Genomic DNA, 23,454 nt, shown 5'->3' on the forward strand with positions numbered 1-23,454 from the left:
TTGTGCTAAAGAAGTGATTGCAACAATTAAATGGCCAAAAGTCATTAGGCCATGCTTGGAGTGCAGGAGGATATTTTCTAAAATAAACACCAAATTGTAAATGAATTCAGTTACAAAAGCAAACAACTCTTTGTGCAAACACTGGCATTAATTTCAAATTCTGTCAAGATTAATGTTATAAAAGTAAATCCAACAATTTAGATAAGCTTCTCCTATTGAGAACCTAATACAGTTTTCTCAGTGAGAATTAATTTAATTATGGCACTGATCTAATCTCTGTGCTTCCAAAAGTAAACAGCCAGATGACTGGGAACGTTCAATCTTTGTTCATCGAAAAGAGGGAGGCTACAAGCTGAAAGAAAGTATCCTTTTCCATCTGTACATCAGTACACCTCCATGTGGAGACGCTCGCCTGAACTCCCACCGAGAAGCGAGAGCTGAATGTAAGTATCAAGATGTTATATCAGCTCTGGATATACTGAGTTATTGTATAACTTGGAATTGCATAAAAAACATATAAAACATGCACTGTGGGAACACTGAAGTATTATAAATTCCTTTTATAGGGTTGTCAGCTGTAGGCTTTTGGACGAAGTTTCATTGGATTTTGGTCAGCATCCTAATCAGTCACAGGGGGACATTCCACAGCCTTCACCCTCACAAAATCTACCTGTTATTATTTCACGGTAGTGTCAATTGCTTCAAAAAGTTCAAAGTTCAAAGTAAATTTATTATCAAAGTATATATGTGATATACAATCTTGAGATTCATCTTGTTGCAGGCAGCCACAAATCAAAGAAACACAACAGAATCCATGAAGAACCACACACACATCAAAGACTGACAAACATCGTAATGTGCGTAAAAAAACAATTGTGCAAACAACTAGAAAAGTAAACAATAATACACAGAACATGAACCGCAGAGTTCCTGAAAATAAGTTCACAGCCACAGAGTCAGTGAGCCTCCCTTTAAACCACAGAGCCAAACAGGTTGAGATGAGATGATTTCAACTATGGGAAGCCCTCTAGACAGCATTCTCCATTGACTGTTTATTCCTCTCCATGGATGCCATCTGACCTGCAGAGTTCCTCCAGTATTTTCTGTATCTTTCTTAAGATTTCCAGCCTGTGAAGAATCTCTTGTGTTTGAATCATATGTGAAATATCACTCTTGTAACTTCTGTAAATTGTAGCATCTTCTTCACTACATCATCACTGTGCATTTGCAATATGTGGAATGTGGAATACTCTACATGAGCCAATGAAGTTGCTTCATTCCTCACATTGCCATCCCTCCTTACCACCCTTCCCATGTGTCCCAGGAATAATAGTTGATAGGCATCCGTTAGTCTCGTGAGACCATGGATTTGCACCTTGGAAGGTTTCCAGGGCGCAGGCCTGGGCAAGGTTGTATGGAAGACCAGCAGTTGCAGACCATGCTTCAAGTCTCCCCTCTCCACACCACCGATGTTGTCCAAGGGAAGGGTATTAGGACCCATTCAGTTTGGCACCAGGGTCATCGCAGAGCAATGTGTGGTTAAGTGCCTTGCTCAAGGACACACACACGTTGCCTCAGCCAAGGCTCGAACTAGCGACCTTCAAATCAGTAGACGAATGCCTTAACCACTTGGCCACACACCAGGAATAATAGAGCTGTTAGATACGTGGGTTATGACCAAAGAAAAAATGGTTGGAGTCACTTTGCACTTTAATGCAAGATGTTACTTGGGTGCGTCAAAAATCAAATTTACAAAAATGAGCAAAAATAGCAAAAAGGAGGCTTATAAATTTTTACAAAAAGGTATCTACCTGAAAACACAATAATAGCTCCATTTTATGTTTGTCCAGTATGAACTCTTGGCAGCCTTTATCTCTGTTTCCTACTGAGGGTGATGAGCCCCATTTATTAGGCACCAGGACATAACTTCATAACTTCTTTAATTATCCACAAGGTTAGCTTAAAGCTACTCGTGAATTAGAATATGATGCACCCCACAATGTAGTTACAATAATATTACAAAATAAACAGAAGAATCTAACTTAAATGCAGCATACAAACAATCTATACACGTTTACACATCCCCATTACTAAAAAAAATTGAATTTTCCACCGTGTATGGTGGGAATGGCACCATAAAGTCGACCTGTGTGCATCAGCTTGGTTTAGGACCCCTTATGAGGATATACCGGGGGGATGGGGGGGGAGACATTGACGTGCGCACACTCAGTGCAACCACAGCAGAATGACAAGCCAACGTTTGTGTGCGTGTAAGTGTGCGCGTGTGAGTTTACCGAGCGCTCTTGTCACAAGGACCCATGTGGACAAGGACACAACCAACCCTTGTTTAGAGGCCCATTTCAAGGATGACCATTTTCTACACCATCTAGCCTTTGATACTCCTCAGTGGTGCTCTCTATAAAACGTAGCACCTTTGGCAAATTATTCATTCACATGAGAAAAAGCAGCTTTTTAAAATCTGAGATTTTGTAAATATCTGATGACATTCCCTCATAGATTTGTGTCACTTCTCACAGTTAATTAGCTGCTTAATTATTTTCTGCAAATCCATTGTAACCAGCTGTTTCTTTTGCTTCCAGTAACAAAATTCCATTCAATTAAATCATAAACTTCAAATGAGTATGTTTTCTCTAATTATGCTAGGAAATATTAAATCATGCTTTCTTTTTGGCTAAGGTTCCCCAAAGTTGCCTCAACAACTGATGGATTCCTCTGTGATATAAATTAAGAAAATAAGAAATTTGCAAGTAAATGTGGCTTGTAATCCCAATTTGTAATCCACCAGAATTCAACGGCAGGAATGTTTAAATAGAAACAAATTTAACATTGCTTACAGCATGTACATTAACACATAATATATTTGAAGAAACTATGTTTACACACGTTCAAGGGAAAGGAAACATTAATCATTCATCCCAGGCTGATTTTCTGTTGTCAGATTTGCTGTTAAATATACTTAGATGTCTTAGTATGCAGTAAACCTTTTTTTTAATTTGAGGATTGTTATACTTGACTTCTGGCGATTTGATTGGGATAACGATCAGAGGCACATATTGGAGCAAGACAGCAGAGGAACGAGCTTTACCTCTCCACACCCTGTCATATTTTTGATATCACTGTGTGTGCAAACGTATACAATATGCATGTATTTACCTTTGCTTCAGTACCATTGATGCATAAAACTGACTTTCTGCCGTGGATTGAACCCACAATTATTCCACTGCAGCACGCCTTGAATAAAGGATGAACTTTATCCCGCATGGTGCCGCAGCTAGTAGAGCACTGCCTCGTGCATGCAGCAACCAGGGTTCGATCCTGACCACCAGTGGCATCTGTTGGAGTCTTCCCTGTTATTCTTCACGGGTATCCTCCAGGTGATCTGGTTTCCTCCGCGTCCCAAAGAGGGTGTGGATTGCTAGACTGACCAGCCACTGTAAAAGGCCGCTGGCGTGTGAGTGGTCAGATCCGGAGAGAGCTGATGGAGTGTGGGTGGGATAAGATTCGATAAGTGAGGGATTAGTGTAAGTTGGTGCTCAGTGGTCAGAGATGACCTTCTGAGTTCAAGGGGCCAGTCCTCATGATGCATGATACTATGACTGTAAAAGTCAAGGACATAATCAGGCCCACTACCCAAGGATGAAAGGCAGCAGTGTGTCAGTACAGCGAAAAAGAGCTTTGACCAGCGGCCAATCCGAACATCGAAGTTTTGAGAGGAGGGGACTTCAATCAGGTCCGCTGCCTGGGGATAAAAGGCAGTAGAGGGTTGGTTCAGCAAAAAAAGAGCTTTGACCAGTGGCCTATCAGCATTTGGGATTGATTAGCAAGAGCAAATTAAAGGAAGGTAGAGGCAAGTGCAGCAGCCATTGTCTGAGTGGTGATCTTGAGGCTTTAGCTCTCGAGGTTTAGGCGAAAGAGGCTTCAGTCAGAGAAAGCAAAGGAAAGAAAAGCTAATTTTTTTTGTTCGCAAACACAAGGAAATCTGCAGATGCTGGAATTTCAAGCAACACACATCAAAGTTGCTGGTGAACACAGCAGGCCAGGCAGCATCTCTAGGAAGAGGTACAGTCGACGTTTCGGGCCGAGACCCTTCGGCCCGAAATGTCAACTGTACCTCTTCCTAGAGATGCTGCCTGGCCTGCTGCGTTCACCAGCAACTTAAATATAATTTTTTTTGTTCTCTTCTTTATATCTGCTCAGCTAGGACAGCAGGGATGCCAGGCAGGATAGTGCAATGCTCCTCTTGCGGGATGTGGGAAGGCAGGGAGACCTCCAGTGTCTCCGATGACTACAACTGAGAGAAGTGCTTCCAGCTGCAGCTTCTAACACACCACATTGGAGTTGGAACTGGATGAACTCCAGATCATTCGGGAGGCTGAAGGTTTGTTAGATAGGACATACAGAGAGGTAGTCACATGCAAGGTGCAGGAGACAGGAAACTCGGTGACAGTCAGATAGGGGAAAGGGGTTAAGGAGCCAGTGCAGAGTACCCCTGTGGCCATCCCCCTCAACAAAAGGTATATCACTTTGGATACTGTTGGGGAGGATGACTTCATAGAGGAAAGTCACAGTGTGTAAGTCTGGCACTGAGTCTGCCTCTGTGACTCAGACGAGAAGGTGGAAGAAGAGGTATGCTGTGGTGATAGGGGATTCTTTAGTTAGGGGAATGGACAGGAGGTTCTGTTGGCGAGAACGAGATTCCTGAATGGTATGTTGCCTCCCAGGTGCCAGGGCCCAGGAAATCTCGGATCATGTCCTCAGCATCCTTAAGTGGGAGGGGGAACAGCCAGAAGTCATGATTCATGTCGGTACAAATGACATGGGTAGGACAAGTGATGAAGTTCTGCATAGGGAGTTAGGTGCTAAGTTAAAGGGCGGGATTTTCAGGGTTGTGATCTCAGGATTGCTACCCATGCCACATGCTAGTGAGGCCAGAACTAGGAAGATTATACAATTTAATACATGGCTAAGGAGTTGGTGTAGGAGAGAGGGCATAAGATTTTTGGATCACTGGGCTCTCTTTCAAGAAAGGTGGGACCTGCGCCTGAATTGGAGGGGGACAAATATCCTAGCAGAAATGTTTATTAATATTGCACGGTAGGGAATTAACTAGAGTTGCAGGGGAATGGGAACCAGAATGCCAGAAGAGTTAGTGGAGAGGTTGTGGAGGCAGATGTTGGTAAGACCTCAGACAAAGTAGAGAATCAAAAGGTTGAGCTAGTGTGAGTAAAGTCCTGAGCTGCATATATTTCAATACAAGAAGTATCATAGGAAAGGCAGATAATAGTGCTGAAGATGAGGTAGCTGGTTTACAAACAGAGGCAATGTGTAGTGAGGAGAGGCTGTTGATAGGGCAAAATTGCAGTCAACAAGATGAGTTGCAACTTATAAAGTGGACAAATTTGAAAAGGGCTAAAGGAGTATTTGAAAGCACACAGTATACGGAATAAGGTAGATGAACTTGCAGCACAGTTGCAGATTGGCAGGTATGATGTTTTAGGCATCACAGGATCATGGCTGAAAGTTTATAGCTGGGAGCATAATGTCCAAGGATACATATTGTATCAAAAGGACAGGCAGGAAGGCAGAGGGGGAGGCATTGCTCTGTTGGTAAAAAATGAAATCAAATCGTTAGAAAGAGGTGACATAGGGTCAGAAGATGTTGAATCATTGTGAATAGACCTAGGAAACTGCAAGGATAAAAAGACCCTGATGGGAATTGTACACAGACCCCCAAACAGTAGTAAAAATGTGGCCTACAAATTGCAATGGGAGATAGGAAATGTATGTCAAAAGGGCAATGTTACAAGAGCCATGGGGGACTTCAATATGTAGGTAGATTGGGAAAATCAGGTTGGTGCTGGATTACAGGATGGAGAATTTCTAGAGTGCCTATGAAATGACTTTTTAGAGCAGCTTGTGGTTGAGCCCACTAGAGGATCAGCTATTCTATGTTGAGTGTTGTGCAATGAACCAGAATTGATGAGAGAGCTTAAGGTTAAAGAATCCTTAGGGGAAAGTGACCATACTATGATCGAATTCACCTTGAAATTTGAGAAAGAGAAGCTAAAGTCAGGATTATAGTGGAGTAAAGGGAATTACAGAGGCATGAGAGAGGAGTTGGCCAGAATTGATTGGAAAAGAACACTGGCAGGGATGACAACAAAGCAGCAATGGCTGGAATTTCTGGAAGCAATTCAGAAGGCACAAGATATATACATCCCAAGAGGAAGCAGTATTCTGAAGGAAAGATGACACAACTGTGGCTAAAAAGAGAAGTCAGAGCGATAAAAGCCAAAGAGAGAGCATGTAAAAGAGCAAACATTAATGGGAAGTTAGAGCATTGGGAAGCTTTTAAAAACCAACAGAAGGCAACTAAACAAGTCACTTAGAAGGTAAAGAGGAAGTACAAAAGTAAGCTAGTCAATAATATTAAAGTGGATTCCCAAAACTTTCTTCAAATACATAAAGTGTAAAAGAGAGGTGAGAGTGGATATCAGACCACTGGAAAATGATGCTGGAGAGGTAGTAATGGGGGACAGTGAAATGAAGGATGAACTGAATTAAGTATTTTGCATCAATCTTCACTGTGAAAGACACTAGCAGTATGGTGGAAGTTCCTGGTGTCAGGGGTCATAAAGTGTGTGAAGTTACCATTGCCAGAGAGAAGGTGGTTCAGAAACTGATAGGTCTGAAGGTAGATGAGTCACCTGAACCAGATGGTGTGCATCCCAGGTTTCTAAAAGAGGTTGCTGAAGAGATCGTGAAGGCATTAATAATGTCTTTGAAGAATCACTATATTCTGGAATAGATCCAGAAGACTGGAAAATTGGAAATGTCACTCCACTCTTCAAGAAGGGAGAGGGGCAGAAGAAAGGAAACTAATGGCCAGTTAGTCTGATCTCAGTGGCTGGGAAGATATTGGAGTCAACTATTAAGGATGAGATTTTAGGATACTTGGAGGCACATGACGAATTAGGCCGTATCTGCATGGTTTCCTCAAGGAAAAATCTTGCCTAACAAATCTGTTGGAATTTTTTGAAGAAATAACAAGCAGGATAGACAAAAGAGAATCGGTTGATGTTGTGCACTTGGATTTTCAGAAGGCCTTTAACAAGGTGTGACACAGGAAGCTGCTTAACAAGCTACGAGCCCGTGTTGTTACAGAAAAATTCCAGCATGGATAAAGCAGTGGCTGATCGGCAGGAGACAAAGAGTGGGAATAAAGGGAGACTTTTCTGGCTAGCAGCCTGTGACTGCTGGTGTTTCACAGGAGTCAGTGCTGGGACCCATTCTTTTTACGTTATATATCGATGATTTGGATGATGGAATTGATGGCTTTGTTGCAAAGTTTGCAAACGATAAGTGGAGGGGCAGGTAGTTTTGAGGAAATAGAGAGGCTACCAGAGGACTTAGACAGATTAGGAGAATGGGCAGAGAAATTGCAGATGGAATACAGTGTCAGGAAGTGTATGGTCATGCACTTTGGTAGAAGAAATGAAAGGGTTGACTATTTTCTAAATGGAGAGAAAATACAAAAAAATCTGAGGTGCAAAGGGAGTTGGGAGTCCTTGTGCAAGTTTCCTTAAAGGTTAATTTGCAGCTGGTGAGGGAGGCAAATGCAATGTTAGCATATATTTCAAGAGGGCTAGAATATAAAAGCAGGGATGTAATGTTGAGACTTCATAAAGCACTGGTAAGGCCTCACTTGGAGTATTGTGAGGAGTTCTGGGGCCCTTATCTTAGACAGGATGCGCAGAAACTGGAGAGCATTCAAAGGAGTTTCATGAAAAAGATTCCAGGATTGAATGGCTTGTCACATAAAGAGCATTTGATGGCTGTGGGTCTGTATTCCCTGGAATCCAGAAGAATAAGGGGTGAATGGTGAAAGGTCCTTATAGGATGAATGTTGGGAGATTATTTCCTGTGGTGGGAGAGTCTAAGACCAGAGGACACAGGCTCAGAACAGAGGGGCACCCTTTTAGAACTGAGATGAGGAGGAATTTCTTTAGATAGAGAGTGGTGAATCTGTGGAATTCATTGTCACAGGCAGCTGTGGAACCCAAGTCTTTATGTATATTTCAGGCAGAGTTTGTTAGGTTCTTGATTGGTCAGGACATGAAGGGAACGAGGAGAAGGCAGGAGATTGGGACTGAGAGGAAAATTGGATCAGCCATGATGAAATGGTGGAGCAGACTTGATGGGTTAAATGGCCTAATTGTGCTCCTATATCTTATGGTCTTATGTGTTGGCGTGTGGCCAAGTGGTTAAGGTGTTCGTTTAGTGATCTGAAGGTCGCTAGTTTGAGCCTTGGCCGATGCAGCGTGTTGTGTCCTTGAGCAAGGCACTTAACCACACATTGCTGTGTGACGACACTGGTGCCAAGCTGTATGGGTCCTAATGCCCTTCCCTTGGACAACATCGGTGGTGTGGAGAGGGGAGACTTGCAGTATGGGCAACTGCCGGTCTTCCATACAACTTGCCCAGGCTTGCACCCTGGAAACCTTCCAAGGTGCAAATCCATGGTCTCACGAGGCTAATGGATGCCTATTTATGGTCTTATAACATTAAGAAAGGTATTAATGAAGTTGAGTTAAACAGTCCCTCTGCAGAAAGACATTCTGCTCAGCTGTTTAAGGGAGATGATTACAACAAGATATGCAGGGAAGAAAGGACAAATATTTTAATAGGAAGCATGAGAAAGTCCAGAGCAACACATACAAAATGCTGGAGGGACTCAGCAGGCCAGGCAGCGTCTGTTGGTTTTAATAGGAACCCTTTCCTGCATCTGATTGAAAGGACTAAGGGCTGATGCATTAACATTAACATATCCCTACTACAAATCCCATCATTTTCCACATCTTTGTTTAAAATATTAAAAAAGCCTGCATGTCACTCAAGGATTGGACTCAAGATGGCCATTAATCCCAAGAACAGTTGATGTGTCTTGGAACTCTAAAGTCATTCAGTATTTGGTCTAAGGAAAAAGGTACTTTGTCCCAAATTCCTCTTGCTCTCTCCAAACCCAATCCCTAGGATAGATAGCACGAGCACACATTAAAGAACAAGATGTTGCTCTCTGTCCTCACTCTTGTGAGTTGGGATGCAGGAGATACCAGTGCAGCACAGGGACAGGCCCAGTGTCTGTGCCAAATATGATTCTAGATTGAATTAAATCCCTTCTGCCTACAGGTGATACGTGGGGACCTCCACTGGACAAGGTCGATCATGGAAGTTGCATCCTAGCTGCCAACATGATACATAAGTCAGGACATTACAGTACAAAGAGCAAGCTGTTGCCTGTGTAGCAGGCTCTCCCCTCCACACAGCTAATGATCCCAAAAGAAACGGCAGAGACTGATACAGTTTGGCACCCGCGGTGTCGCAGGAGTTGCCAGTCAGCGTTGAATTCAATGTAGGACTGACTTTGGGACTCCAGCTCCAGATTTTTCCTCAGGGTTTGCTCCCGGAGCCTTCCCCATGAGTGGGTATAGCCACAAGGCTGAGATCAGAGTTTTCCTTATCCTGGATGAGCTGCCAACCATGGCTGACAAGTCCCATCTGCCCAAAACAATTGGTTTTAAGGCACTAGTAACGTGCCTTTGCCCTTTCTCCTGTTAGTAAGAACTTTTCTGCCAGATTTAAGGAGTTGGGGCCTAAGCAGCATGTGGTGGCTGGACTTGCTTGTCAGAGACTGTTTGATATGCATGCCATTGGGAGCATTTAAATAGGTAGTGGGGTCTTATCCCTACTCCCAACCCCGGTATCGTGATCCACATCAGCTCAGCAGGTCAGGCAGCATCTATGGTGGGGAATAAGCAGTTGACCTTGCAGGCCTACACCCTTCATTATGACTTATATCCCTCCATTCACTGCATGTGCCTATCTACACACATCTGCTTTGAACTTCCCCCCCTCATCTTAAATGTAAGTTTTCTGATATTTATCATTTGCACCTTGAGAAAAAGATTCTGACCATTTACCCTTTCTCATAAGTGTATAAATCTCTCTCAGGTCTCTCCTCACCCTCTGACACTCCAGAGAAAGCAACCCAAGTTTGTCCAAACTCTCCTTATAGATTACATACTCTAATCCTGGGGGCATCCTGGTAAACCTCTTCTGTATTGTTTCAAAAACCTCCACATCCTTCCTATAATGGGTTGACAAGAAATGCACACAAATAGAAAACAGTGCTTGCAACCTTTATTATTCTGTCAGAATTCCAGGTGAATGCTTCTTCACTCTAGGCTTCAGTGTGTGAGTTGAAAGCGGTATTTTCTCTTTTTCCAGTGCAACACAGCAGGCCATTGAGCAGGAGAGTTCGGAGCCACCTCAGAACGAAGATTGAATCTGGAGAAGGCACCATTCCAATCCGGTCCTCCAACTCCATCCAGACGTGGGATGGAGTATTACAGGGAGAACAACTGCTGACAATGTCCTGCACTGACAAGATTAACAGGTAAAGCAGGCAGACTGGAACACTTAAGCGAAGCTGCGGCCTCCAGCCAACTGCTTTTCCATTAACCTGGTTTATCACTCAGATACATTTTATCATTTCATCTAGGCAGCAGACAAAGATACATGCAGAAGATCTGCAATAAATGTTTTCCATTCACTGAGATAGAACTTAATGTGATTGTAGAAATTAAAATACCTTTTGAGTTAATGGCTTCTCACTTTTCTGCTATTGGTTGACATATATTCAGAGATCAACATTAAGGTGTTGTTTCTCTTACAAGATCTAGAGTGATGCACCAGGATAGTCCAAGTAGAGAGAGAGAAAGAATGCCAAGTGTAGGAGTGTATTTCTACACACAGTATCATTTCATCTTCCCAGGTTGATTGTTAATAGGGACTCCACCTCCTAAGTCCCGTTCACAGTATTTTTTTTACAATTTAAGCTTGGAAGCAAGAATAAAAATCATCTGCGTAGAGTCATACAGTATGGAGACAGTCCCTTCAGTCCACAGAAGGTTGAGCTCCCAGAGCGGGAGAGTTATGCAGTGGTTGCAGGTGCTTTGCCATTGTTCTACCCAAGGAGCAAGACACCAAGAAGAAGAATGGAATTCAAAAGTTCAAAGTACATTTATTATCAAAGTATGTATCCTTTATACAACCTTACAGGCCCCCACGAAACAAAGAAAAATTCAGTAGAACCCATTAAAAACAAGAAAAGACTGTCAAACATCCAGCGTGCAGAGAGAGAGAAAAAAACAAATCGTGTAAACAATAAAAGTAAGCAAACAGCATTCAGAACAGAAGTTCCCAAAGCCGACATCACAGCATCCGGTCTACTGGTTGAAGGCCACAGCCTACGTCCAGCACAGAGGCGAGCAAACCCCACAGAGCAGCAAGCTGAATCGGACCGTCCCTCACCTCCAACCCCGAAACGCTGACCATTTCCATCTGGTCCAGCACTTAAATCATCCAAACCTTGGGCCATTTTTCACTTTCTCTCACTTAAATACAGTATTCCCTCCAGAGTAGTTAAGGCAGAAGTTTTGAAACATTCTGTAAATATTAGTTAAGTCACCCTATTATAGGAAGGATATAGGGACTTTGGAAAGGGTGCAGAGAGGTTTACCAAGATGCCTGGATTAGAGGATACAAGCTATCAAGAGAGGTCAGGCAAACTTGGGTTGTTTTCCATGGAGTATCAGAGGCTGATGAAGTTGACCTGATAGAAGTTTGCACAACAGTGATAGACAGAGTACAGTCTGATTCTTTTCTCCAGGGTGTAAATGTAAAACACCAGTGGCATGCTTTTAAAGTTGGGGAGGGGGAGCATTAAAGGCAACGTGTGGGGCAAGTGTTTTATGCAGAGAGTTGTAAGTTCTTGGAGAAGGTTATCGGGGCAGTGGAAGTGGGCAGTTTGGTGGAGATTACGAGGCTTTTAGATAGACACATGAAGATGAAGGGAATGGAGGGATATGGGTGATACACAGGAGGAGGATATTTAGTATAAATTGACATCAAGATTGTCACAACATCATGAGCTGAGTGTCCTGTCCAGTGCTACGCTGTTCTAAGTTCTATGAATCATGTACAGGCAAAAGAGATTTAGTTTAATTTGGCATCAGGTTCAATGCAGGCATTGTCAGTCGAAGAGCTTGTTCCTGTGTTGTACTGTTCTATGCTGTAAATAGCTGGATTTCTTTGGGGGAGACAACCATAAGAGGGTCTGGATTGAGATGGGTTGAATGGTCTTCCCCATTCATATGTGTAGCCCCCCTGGCTAGCCTCAGGGTTGCTCAACTCACTGTCGTCTAGGGAAACAGCCCTCGGCCCCGCCAAACTGGGTAATTAGTTTGTGTGGATGCTGTGTGATGTACCCCACCCCACCCAAATAACAGACAATACACCCGATACAATTAAATGATTTACAGTTTCTAGATATTACTGGAACTATATAATTAATAGAGAATAAAATATAAAAGGAAAATAAAAGGCGCCAAACTTATCAAAAGTTCAATCTCTTCGTGCGCAAACAGTTGGAGCTCAGGACCCTTCTTTTCCACCCTGTGACCTCAACTGGCCACCTGGGACCAACGACGGTGGTCGACCAGATGCTCCACGAGTCTGTCTCTGTCTCCTCTCCTCGCCGAACACCCCGCTCGGGGTCCGACCCCATTAGCGGGCTCACAACACCTGGTCCATCCTCTGTCTCTCTCTCTCTCCCGCCTTCTGCCCCCAAACCTCGCACATACAATATCTTACAGATACACCATAAGCATAACAACTATCGCAATTGGTTCTTAACGTCTTCTTACCACAGTCTAACCCAAAACAAGCTGCTAGCGCAAGAACTTTCTCAGCGTTTAACATAACAAAGAAGCATTCCTAAGTATAACATAACAAAGAAGCCATTTTAATTAGCCTATGCAGTAACATAAAAGACGAAACCCCCTTACATATGTATACAATGAACTTGTGAGGATGCAACTGTTACCTGTGCTCAGACTTCTTAACTTACTTCAAGGTGAGAAGGGGTAAGTTCAAAAGAGGATACAGGGCAAATATTTTACACATGGAGAGGTGCATGCCTGGTCCCTTAAGATTGTTATAGCCAGGGTGGTGATGGGGACAAGATACTACTATCTATGAAATGCTCCCAGTGGCGTGCACCTCAAGTAGCCTCTGACAACCAAGTCCAGCTCTTGGCCTTCACGTGTGGCTTGGCTACTAAGCCCGGCGGAACCGTTTCTGCTGACAGAAGAACAGGCAAAGATGGGTTACTGGTGCCTTAAAACCAGTCACTTCAGGCAGATGGTGCTCATCAGCCGTGGCTGCCAGCTCATCCTGGAGAAGGAAAGCTCTGTCTCAGACCTCCGCTGCCTTGTGGCTATACCCGCTCATGGGGAAGGTTCTGTGAGTAAACCCCAAGGGAAAAATCAAGAGCTTGAATATTAATGTTGAGTTCAATGCTGATTGGCAACTCCTACGACACTGCTAGTGCCAAATTGTATCGGTCTCTGCCACTCCTTTGGGTTCATCAGGTGCACGGAGAGAGGGAGCTTGCTACATGGGCAACAGCTTGCTTGCCATATTGTACTGCCCTGACTTGCGTATCTAGAATGCATCATCCAATGTCAACCCTAACCGATGGAGGCCTCAGGGTGTATGCCTGAAATGCTTTGCCAGGGGTAGTGGTGGGGACAAGTACGATAAGGACACTTAAAGCAGATGGATGTGCAAAGAAAGGAGGGATATGGACTTTGTGTCGACAAAAGGCGCTAGTTTAACTTGGCATTGAATTTCTCATTTTATTTGTTCAGCACAATATTGTGGGCCATAAGGCCTGTTCCTGTGTTGTACTGTTCTATACCCTGTCTGTTAATGATCACATATAATCAAAGTATAATAAGAGTAAAACTTTCTTGAGGGAAATGTGATAAATCTCAGCAGAATATCAAGGCCATGGTGCAAAGTAACACTGTAGTGCCGGGAAGCTAAATGAACAGGAAGGAAGTTTAATATCAAATTGCATCAATGAACAAGGTTAGACAAAGAACCCATGGTGAAGAAATAAAATTAAAGGCACTGTATCTGAATGCATAAGGCATTCGCAATAATATTGCCAAATTTAGGCATAAATTGAGATAAATGGATTTGATTAAATAAACATTAGATAGAAATGGTTGCGTGGTTACCAAGGTTGTGAAGTACATCTTCTTGAGTATTTAATGCATGGAAAGGAAAGATAAAGCAAAAGAGTTGGTGGGCTACCCCAATAATTAACGAGGACATAATGACAACCGAGGAGTATTATTTTGTCTCCGAAAACCGTACGCGTAAATAGAAATATTGATCAACAAGGGGGAAAAGCACACGAGCGGTAGTTTATAAGCTACAGAAAAACTGCAACATGGTTGAAATGATAAATAATCATTATAAAAAATAATACAGAAATAATTGAGGGCTTGAAAGGCAGGATTTTTGAAACATTCCGTAAATATTGGTTAAAGCTGCGCTTGATGGTGGTGAGCAGGTGGGTTGCCAGAATCACGTTGATTGTCACTAAAATAGGTCATGAAGTTTGTTGCTTTGTGACGGCACTCCAGTGCAGGCATAACAAATTACTCCAAGTTCAAACAAGTAGATAAATAGTGCAAAAGAGGAATAGTGAGGTAGTGTTCATGGGATTATGGACCATTCAGAAATCTGATGGCACGGGCGAAGAAGCTGTGGCTAAAGCATTGAATGTGGGTCTTCAGGCTCCTGTTTCTCCACCCTGATGGTAGTAATGAGAAGAGGACATATGCTGGATGGTAAGGGTCTTCTTTCTGGAGGCACTGCCTATTGAAGATGCCCTCAATAGTGGGGAGGCTTGTGCTGTGATGGAGCTGGCTGAGTCTTCAATTCAGCACTCACTCCTTATGATGAAATGCTTTGAGAGGTTGGTCATGTCCAGAATTAACCCCAGCCTGAGCAAGAACCGGTTGCGATTTGCTTACCACCACAATAACTCTATAACAGGTGCAATACCACTGGCCTTAGCCAATTGTTTGACTGGTCTTACATTTATGACCGTGAGGTTAAGTACAGCTCCTATGCCATTTTTAGGTTTGCTGATGACATTGTTGTTTTTGGCTGAATCAAAGATGGTGATGACATGGCATACAGGAGGAAAATTGAAAATCTGGTTGAATGGTGCCACAACAACCTCCCACTCAATGTCAGCAAAACCAAAGAACTGATTATTGACTACAGGAGGAAGAAACCGGGGATCCCATTAGGGGATAGGAGATGGAAGTCCAATATGCAATTTAGCTTTTGTTTGTGCCTAAAGCTCTCACCTTTCCTTTTGATAGAGGTCAAGGAATTGGAAGGAACTCTCCAAAATGCCAAAGCAAGAAAATGAAATGCATTTTGGAGATGATGGCAAAGGAATCATTTTCATGCCCAGGCCCGAGAGCTAGGAATGAGCCATTGTTTGGCCTTTCAGTGCCAGGCCAGATTAAAAAGGTCAGGGTGTTGGGGCAGAACCAAGGCAAGGCAGGGTTGGAGGCGATTCGATGCGGCAGAACTGAGGCAAGGCAGAGCTGAGGCAGCAGGCCCAATGCCCAGGCCCAAGAGTGAGGTTCAATCCAAGGTTTGCCAATTTAAGCACCAGGCCAGATTAAAAAGGTCAGGGTGGCAAGGGACAGGACCAGTGTTCAGTTCACTGCTTCGTGAAGTTTACTCATCTCTGTTCAGGAATAAGGCTGTGGCCTCCAACTAACGGGCGCCCTGGTCAGCTGCAGCAATGTTGGCTTCGTGGCTGTGTTCTCACTTCTGTGGACTTCAGTTTGGAATGTTATTTTGCTTCCTTTTATTGTTTGCATGATTTGATTTTTTTCTGCACATTGGGTGTTTGACAGTCTTTTTTTTAATGGGTTCTATTGATAGGTTGATCAATCTAGAGATTGATAGGTTCTTGATTGGACATCGCATCAAAGGTTACGGGGAGAAGACCGGGAAATGGGGTCGAGGAGGAGGGAAAAAGAGGATCAGCCATGATGGAATGGTGGAGCAGACTCGATAGGCCAAATGGCCTAATTCTGCTCCTAAGTCTAATGGTCTTATTGGGTTTCTTTGTTTTATGGCTGTCCGTAAGGAGACAAATCTGAAGTTTGTATATCCTACACATACTTTGATAATAAATGTACTTTGTTCTTTGAACTTTGATGTGGCTCAAGCACCCATACAATAGAAGTAGGATGGGAGTAAGAGGTTCCTTCTTATGAGAAGCACAGTGGTAGTGAGATCCAACAAGGCATCTGTGTGTCAATTTACATTGTACCCAGATTAACACTATGATCTGTCTAGTAAATACACAAGTAGCATTTTCAAAGTACCTCAGTTTTAAAAATCTGAAGAGAGTAAATGTTACTGTACCTGTGATATTTAAATGTTCTTATTTGATTAGGAATCCTACTATTTTTTTGGATAACGTGGTTGCCTGGCATGCGGCTTCAGTAATTAACACCAGAAAATATGTGAATCAAACCTGCAGATTGTCACACCTCTGTGCCTTGCCCTGCAAACTCTGACAAAAACAGACCCACTTGAAATGTATGTTTGACTGCAATTTATACCAACTGTAAATGATGCTGTTTATTAATATGCTCCTCGTTTCATCTTGATTCAATTGCCCTAAACTTGCTTAGAGAAGCGGTTAATAAGACAAGACTCAGATATCATGCTAAATAACAGGTGGAACTTCACTGAAAAGCTCTTTGGGCTATTGTTCCCAGATGACAATAAACTTAGCTGTTCCAACCAACAACAGTGACCTTATCTGCCTTACACAGCCAACACTGGTTTTCTTAGATGACACTGTTCCAACCTGCTTAATGCAGACAATGGCAGCATTGCTGCTTTATTTCAGAAGATGTTGAATCAGTTTGCTTTATCTAGACAACTTTTTGGTTCAGAATAGTGAGCTTGTCTGTTACTTCCGAGCATTGATATGCTTAGATGCCATAGTGTTTGCCTCTCGTATTCGACGACGCTGATTTTCTCTCCGTTATCAATAAGCTGTTAATTGTGCTTGCATTGTCAAGACTGAACCATTGTCCTCGGCATAAACTATTTTACCATGAAAACATTTATTATCTACCACGAGATGTGGGATGGACTCTGTGTATGTGCTATAAGAGCATAAGACATAGGAGCAGCATTAGGCCATTTCACCCATCGAGTCTGTTCTGTCATTCTATCATGCCTGAAATATTATCCCTCTCTGTGCCATTCTCGTGTTTCTCCCCATAACCTTTGACACCATGACTAATCAAGATGCCTGATAATGCTTGGCCAGGTAGGAGAAATCCACACTCCAACAGGACATTGAGTAAGCTAGTCAGGACTTCTCTATGTTTTGTTGCCATTACAATATTTGACAACATTTCTGTTTAGATCACTTTCACAGTTCCAGGTGGTGAGGTTCAGAAAGAAGGACTAATCCAGGCCTGTACCCATCAAGCTGCCAATGATTTTTCATAGGCCAGCCCTTTTAATTCCTATCCCCAGTCCCATTCTGTCAAGTCAGTCCAAGCTCTCCTCTTCTGCCACAGTGAAGCCACTCCCAGGTTGGAGAAGCAACACCTCCTATTCCATCTAGGCATCCTCCAACCTGAGAATATTGACTTCTCCTTCCGGTAATTTTTTCCCTCCCCTCCCCTCTTCTTCTAATCCTCACTTTAGCCTCTTACCTCTTCTCCTTACCTGCCTATCACCTCCCACTGGAATCCCTGCAACTTTACAAATTTTCCTCACCATGTTTTGTATCTAATTTCCTTTTAATGGATGCAATGGAACCTGCCCCACCACAACTGCAGGCAGCATGTTCCAGATTCCAAACACATGCTGAGTAAAAAGGTTGTTCCTCATGTCACTGCTAATTTTCTTCACTTTTATTCTGTACCTGTGACCTCACGTCTTCAACTGATCCATCAAATGGAGCAGTGTCCCTCTATTACTCTTGTCTGGCTCCTCCACAATTTTGTATTCTTCTATCAGATTTTCCTTTAGCCTTTTCAAAGGTTCAAGATTCAAAGTATATTTAATATCAAAGAATATATAAATTGTACAACCTTGAGATTCGTCTGCTTACAGTCAGCCACAGAGCAAAAAAAACCTGAAATGACCCAATTTTTAAAAAGACCAACACCCAATGTGCAGAGAAAGAGAAAAAGCACAACTCATACAAACGATAGAAGCGAGCAACTACATTTCAAACTAGACTGAGTCCCTAGGTCCAAATCCCCAGAACAGCCCAGTGTAGGCCCAAAGCCTTGGTCTCAGTTCATCATATTGCCGGGGCAAATCATCGCGAAGCTGTCAGACACAAAGCACAGCAGCTGGGGTTGTCTCACAGCCTCAGTGTGAAATCAGCTCGACCGTCGCCTCCAGTTCCAACACCTTGCCTTTCCAGTATATCCGGGCCAGCGCTTAGATTGTCCAAACAGCGTCACATTAGGACCAGGGCCCCGCCACAGTGAATTGCTCCATGCCTAGACCACGCCACCCAGCCCAAAGCCGTTCTTGAACTCTCCAAATCAGCTCAACACTTAGAGCAATTCAACCTCACACCCAAGTTAGTTGGACAGGCATCGAAACTCCTCTGCCTCGTCTCCTCCTCTTCAAACTGCTCACTCCAACTCCATCCGCCTCGATTTTGCAACACACCAGCATGGCTGATCCCTTGATCGCTTCACCTTCACTCGCCTCTTCACTGTTTGCTGTGACAGTTCATCACAATTTACTTCCGAAAAGGTGACATTAATAACATTATAATCAAATTTCTTCACTAAATTAAACAGTCCAATATTCATTCAAAGAAATAGTCTTCCGTCCAAAGGAATTTCCTCAGGACCAAAAAACATTTGGACAGATACATTTATAGGAAAGGTTGAGGGAAATCGGGTGGCAGAATGGTTAACATTACACTTTACAGCGTCAGGTTCAATTCCCACTGATGCTGGCTGAACATTCTCCCCGTGACCATACGGTTTCCTCCCACATTCCAAAAAAGATGTATAGGTTAGGGTTAGTAAGTTGTGGACATTCTATGACCACAAGCATGGTGACACTTGCGGGCAGCTCACAGCACATCTTCAGGCAGTGTCAGTTGTTGATGTAAATGACTGATTTCACGTGTCATAGTCACAGTCATAGTCATAGTCACAGTCATAGTCATAGTCATAGTCATAGTCATAGTCATAGTCATAGTCACAGTTTGAGGATAAAGGGGAAGCCTTTTAGGACCGAGATTAGGAAAAACTTCTTCACACAGAGAGTGGTGAATCTGTGGAATTCTCTGCCACAGGAAACAGTTGAGGCCAGTTCATTGGCTATATTTAAGAGGGAGTTAGATATGGCCCTTGTGGCTACGGGGATCAGGGGGTATGGAGGGAAGGCTGGGGCGGGGTTCTGAGCTGGATGATCAGCCATGATCATAATAAATGGCGGTGCTGGCTCGAAGGGCCGAATGGCCTACTCCTGCACCTATTTTCTATGTTTCTATGTTTATTGATCTGGGGGAAATTGGTTTTCGTTACAGTTGCACCATAAATAATTAATTAGTAATAAAACCATAAATAGTTAAATAGTAATATGTAAATTATGCCAGGAATTAAGTCCAGGACCAGCCTATTGGCTCAGGGTGTCTGACCCTCCAAGGGAGGAGTTGTAAAGTTTGATGGCCACAGGCAGGAATGACTTCCTATGACGCTCTGTGTTGCATCTCGGTGGAATGAGTCTCTGGCTGAATGTACTCCTGTGCCCAACCAGTACATTATGTAGTGGATGGGAGACATTGACCAAGATGGCATGCAACTTAGACAGCATCCTCTTTTCAGACACCACCGTCAGAGAGTTCAGTTCCATCCCCACAACATCACTGGCCTTACGAATGAATTTGTTGATCCTGTTGGTGTCTGCTACCCTCAGCCTGCTGCCCCAGCACACAACAGCAAACATGATCGCACTGGCCACCACAGACTCGTAGACTCGTGGCAAATAATGCTAATCTCTGTAATCTTTCATTTTTAAATGGGGCATGCTCAGTTGGGAAACTTGGTCAGCACGGATGAGAAGGACCAAAGGGCCTGTTTTCCATGCTGTGACTCTTTGATTCTCTGACCTGTCCAATATCCCCACATACCTCCAAAAGCAGGGTGACCAGGATTTAGTGCAATATTTTAGCTAAAACCAGACCTGTGCTTTATAAAGGTCCAGCACCACTTCCCTGCGTTTATGCTCAATGGTTTGATTAATAAATCCAGCATCTGGCCTACTGTGCCTTTCTTGATGGGATCCACCTCCTATCCCAGCGATTAACCACGTGATTACCCTTCAATTATTAGATAAGGGATCAAAACTGTGTGTAGTATTCCAGATATGGCCTCAACAACACAAGATCCCTCTGTAACTCACTTTTTGTGCAGTCTCTTTCTATTTTATTGAAACGATAGAAGTGAAGTTAATTAATAACTGGAATAAAATAATGACTGAAATTATATGCAGAATAATTTATAGCTAGCATTGAAAAGGGTATAATGGTATGAATTCAAGAGAAAGCACAGAATAATAGAAATGATTGCAAGTTAGTGATCTCAACAAGACCTTCTAATGCTGATTGAACTGCAACAGGGAAGCTCAGATAGTTTCCTGCAGTTGCTTGATTGCAGAGTTTCAATTGCTGCTCAGAATCACTCCATGGCACCTCTTATTTTTAGGTAAAATATGCTGCTATTGTTACGAGCATTCTCTATCTCATTCCAGAAATCTAATGGGTGTAGGTTGCATGCTGTTGAAGCTGGTTTGACTGGAAGTCTAAATAAGTTCAAAGTTCAAAGTCTATTTATTATCGGGATGCGTGTATGTCACCATGTACAACCCTGAGATTCATTATCTTACAGGCATTCACAGTAGAACAAAGAAATACAATAGAATCAGTGAAAAACTACACACAAACAAATACTGATAGACAGACAATGGGCAAAAGAAGACAGACTGTGCAAATGCAAAAGAAAAATAAATAATAATAATAATAAATAAATCAATAAATAATTTAATACTGAGAACACGAGTTATAAAGTCCTTAAAAGTGAGTCCATAGGTTGAAATCAGTTCAGTGTTGAGTGCGTGAAGTTATCCACATTGGTTCGGGAGCCTGATAGTTGAAGGGTAATAACTGTCCCTGAACCTGGTGGTGTGGGACCTAAGGTTCCTGTGACTTCTTCCCAATGGCAGCAGCAAGAAGAGAGCACGGCCTGGATGGTGGAATTCCTTGATGATGGACGCTGCTTTCTTGTGGCAGTGACCTTGTGGATGTGCTCAATAGTGGAGAGGGCTTTTCCGATGGTGGACTGTGCTGTATACACTACTCCTTGTAGGCTTTTCCGTTTTTGGGCACTGGTGTTTGTGTTTACCATCATGTTATGCATTGATTGAGAACGTTGATCAGAAGGAAATTCAGTGTCTGCCTGGCTCTTGGTGAAATCCTGGAGGCAACTAGGTGTGTCAATGAACAGTCTCAGACTTTGTGTTCTCAAATGCTCCTGCACATTCCAGCTCTGCTAATGTTAATAAACAGCATTGATTACCTCATGCTTTCTGCCATCCTGACCCACTCCTCATGCCACCTACATTAAATTACAGTGAATGTTAATGGACAGTACTGTCAGCCAGAGTCAGAATGTGGATCACAGTGTATGACTCAGAGACAGTTGTCAATTGTGCAGAAGAAACTCTCTATTGAAAAGAGGAAATAGAACCTACAGCTACTTCTTCCATAAAAAGGGAAAGGTTGATTTCTGCAGGAAAATACAGTAAATGCAGAGCAGTAATTGTAGAAATCACAATCCTTTAAGTGATTAAGATAGATTTAATGCATTAAATCATTCCCACTCACTTAAAGGATTATGGATACCAGGCTTGATGGACAGTAAAATAAGCCAGTCGGTAATCAGTAAATGATTTAATGCCGTCTGTACAGCGATGTATGCCATCCAGACAGATCATTAAGTCCAAAAAGCTGTTACAAAAGAAAAACAGAATGGAATGCAGAATGTAACTTTGCAATTACAGAGAAAATTAGGCGCAGGTAAACTAATAAGGTACAAGGGTCTAGACAGGATAAACTGAGAGATCAAGATTTCATCTTTATCGCATAACACGTCTTTCAAGAGGGCGACATATAACAGGGCAACAGAAGTTGTCCTTTGGCCTATGTTCTCAAACTTTTGTATCTTCTGCCCAGTCGATGAGGGGAGAAGAGAGAATGACCAGGTGGGAGAGATCCGTGATTGTGCTGGCTACAGAGTCAATGGAGGGGAAACCAGTTTTCATGATAGACAACTCTCTCTGATTTCTTGTAGTCATGGGCAGCACAATTGCCATATTAAGCTGTGATGCTTTGAATAAGCGTGCATTCTATGGTGAGCACAGCTTGGTATGATAATGGCACTTAAAATTGGTGAAGGTCGTCAGGGACCTGCAAATTTTCCTTAGCCTTCTGAAGATGTAGAGGTACTAGGGTGCTTTCCTGGCCATAGCATCTATATAGCTGGACCAGGACAAGTTGTTGATATTATGCTGATACCTATACCTTGGAACAGTTAACAATTATTATCTCTCATTCATCAGGCTCTTGAACTAGAGGAGATAACTTCACACCGTATCATTAAAGCCTATAGACTCACTTTCAAGGACTCTTTAACTCATATTCTCAATACTTATTGCTTATTTATTTATTATTATTATTTCTTTCTTTTTGTATTTGTACAGTTTGCTGTCTTTTGCACACTGGTTCAATGCCCAAGTTCGTGTGGTCTTTCATTAATATTATTATGGTTATTATTCTATTATAGATCTATTGTGTATGCTCACAAGAAAAATGAAACTCAGTGTTGTATGTTGTGACATATATGTACTTTGATAATAAATTTACTTTGAACTTTACCTTCAGTCGTGCTGGAATTGCCAGAAAAAGAGTTCATTCTGACTGATTGTTTAATGTGACTATTCACCAATTTGTCCATTAGCCAAATTAGAGAATTTCATTGCAAGCCAAATTCCACATGTCTCTGTCCCAGTTGCATGTCTCTGAAAGGCAGCAACATTCAAAACCAGTTAAGAAGCCTTGGACAGGTGCTATGGTGTCAAAGATTTGAGAGCATTCTAGTGGCAGAGTTTAAAGATATATTTAAAAGCAAACAAACTGCAGATGCTGGAAATCTAAGATGGGAATAGAAGACACTAGAAATGCTCAGCTATGCACAATTTTAATATAAAATGTTCCAGTATAGAATTCATCAGTTTCTTGGTTGGTGTTCTATAATGATTTGTGTTGAGTGCTGAATTTAAAATTCCCTTGCCAACAACCATAACTTGTATTTATGTAGTCAGTTCAAAACTGAATTAGTTTCATGATACTTCCCAGAAGAATTT

At 42.6% G+C, this 23,454-nt stretch overlaps 1 protein-coding gene across 2 annotated transcripts in view; it reads left to right on the forward strand.

Moving 5' to 3' along the window:
- adarb2 (adenosine deaminase RNA specific B2 (inactive)) overlaps nt 1-23,454 on the forward strand; it is an 832,269-nt gene that overhangs the window by 716,470 nt on the left and 92,345 nt on the right. For both annotated transcript variants that reach the window (XM_063044383.1, XM_063044384.1), the window contains 2 exons: nt 292-443; nt 10,309-10,477. In XM_063044383.1, the coding sequence (XP_062900453.1) occupies nt 292-443; nt 10,309-10,477 (321 nt within the window). The remainder of the gene's footprint in view (nt 1-291; nt 444-10,308; nt 10,478-23,454) is intronic.

The sequence above is a fragment of the Mobula hypostoma genome, chromosome 3 (assembly GCF_963921235.1).
Source record: "Mobula hypostoma chromosome 3, sMobHyp1.1, whole genome shotgun sequence".
Classification (NCBI taxonomy): domain Eukaryota; kingdom Metazoa; phylum Chordata; class Chondrichthyes; order Myliobatiformes; family Myliobatidae; genus Mobula; species Mobula hypostoma.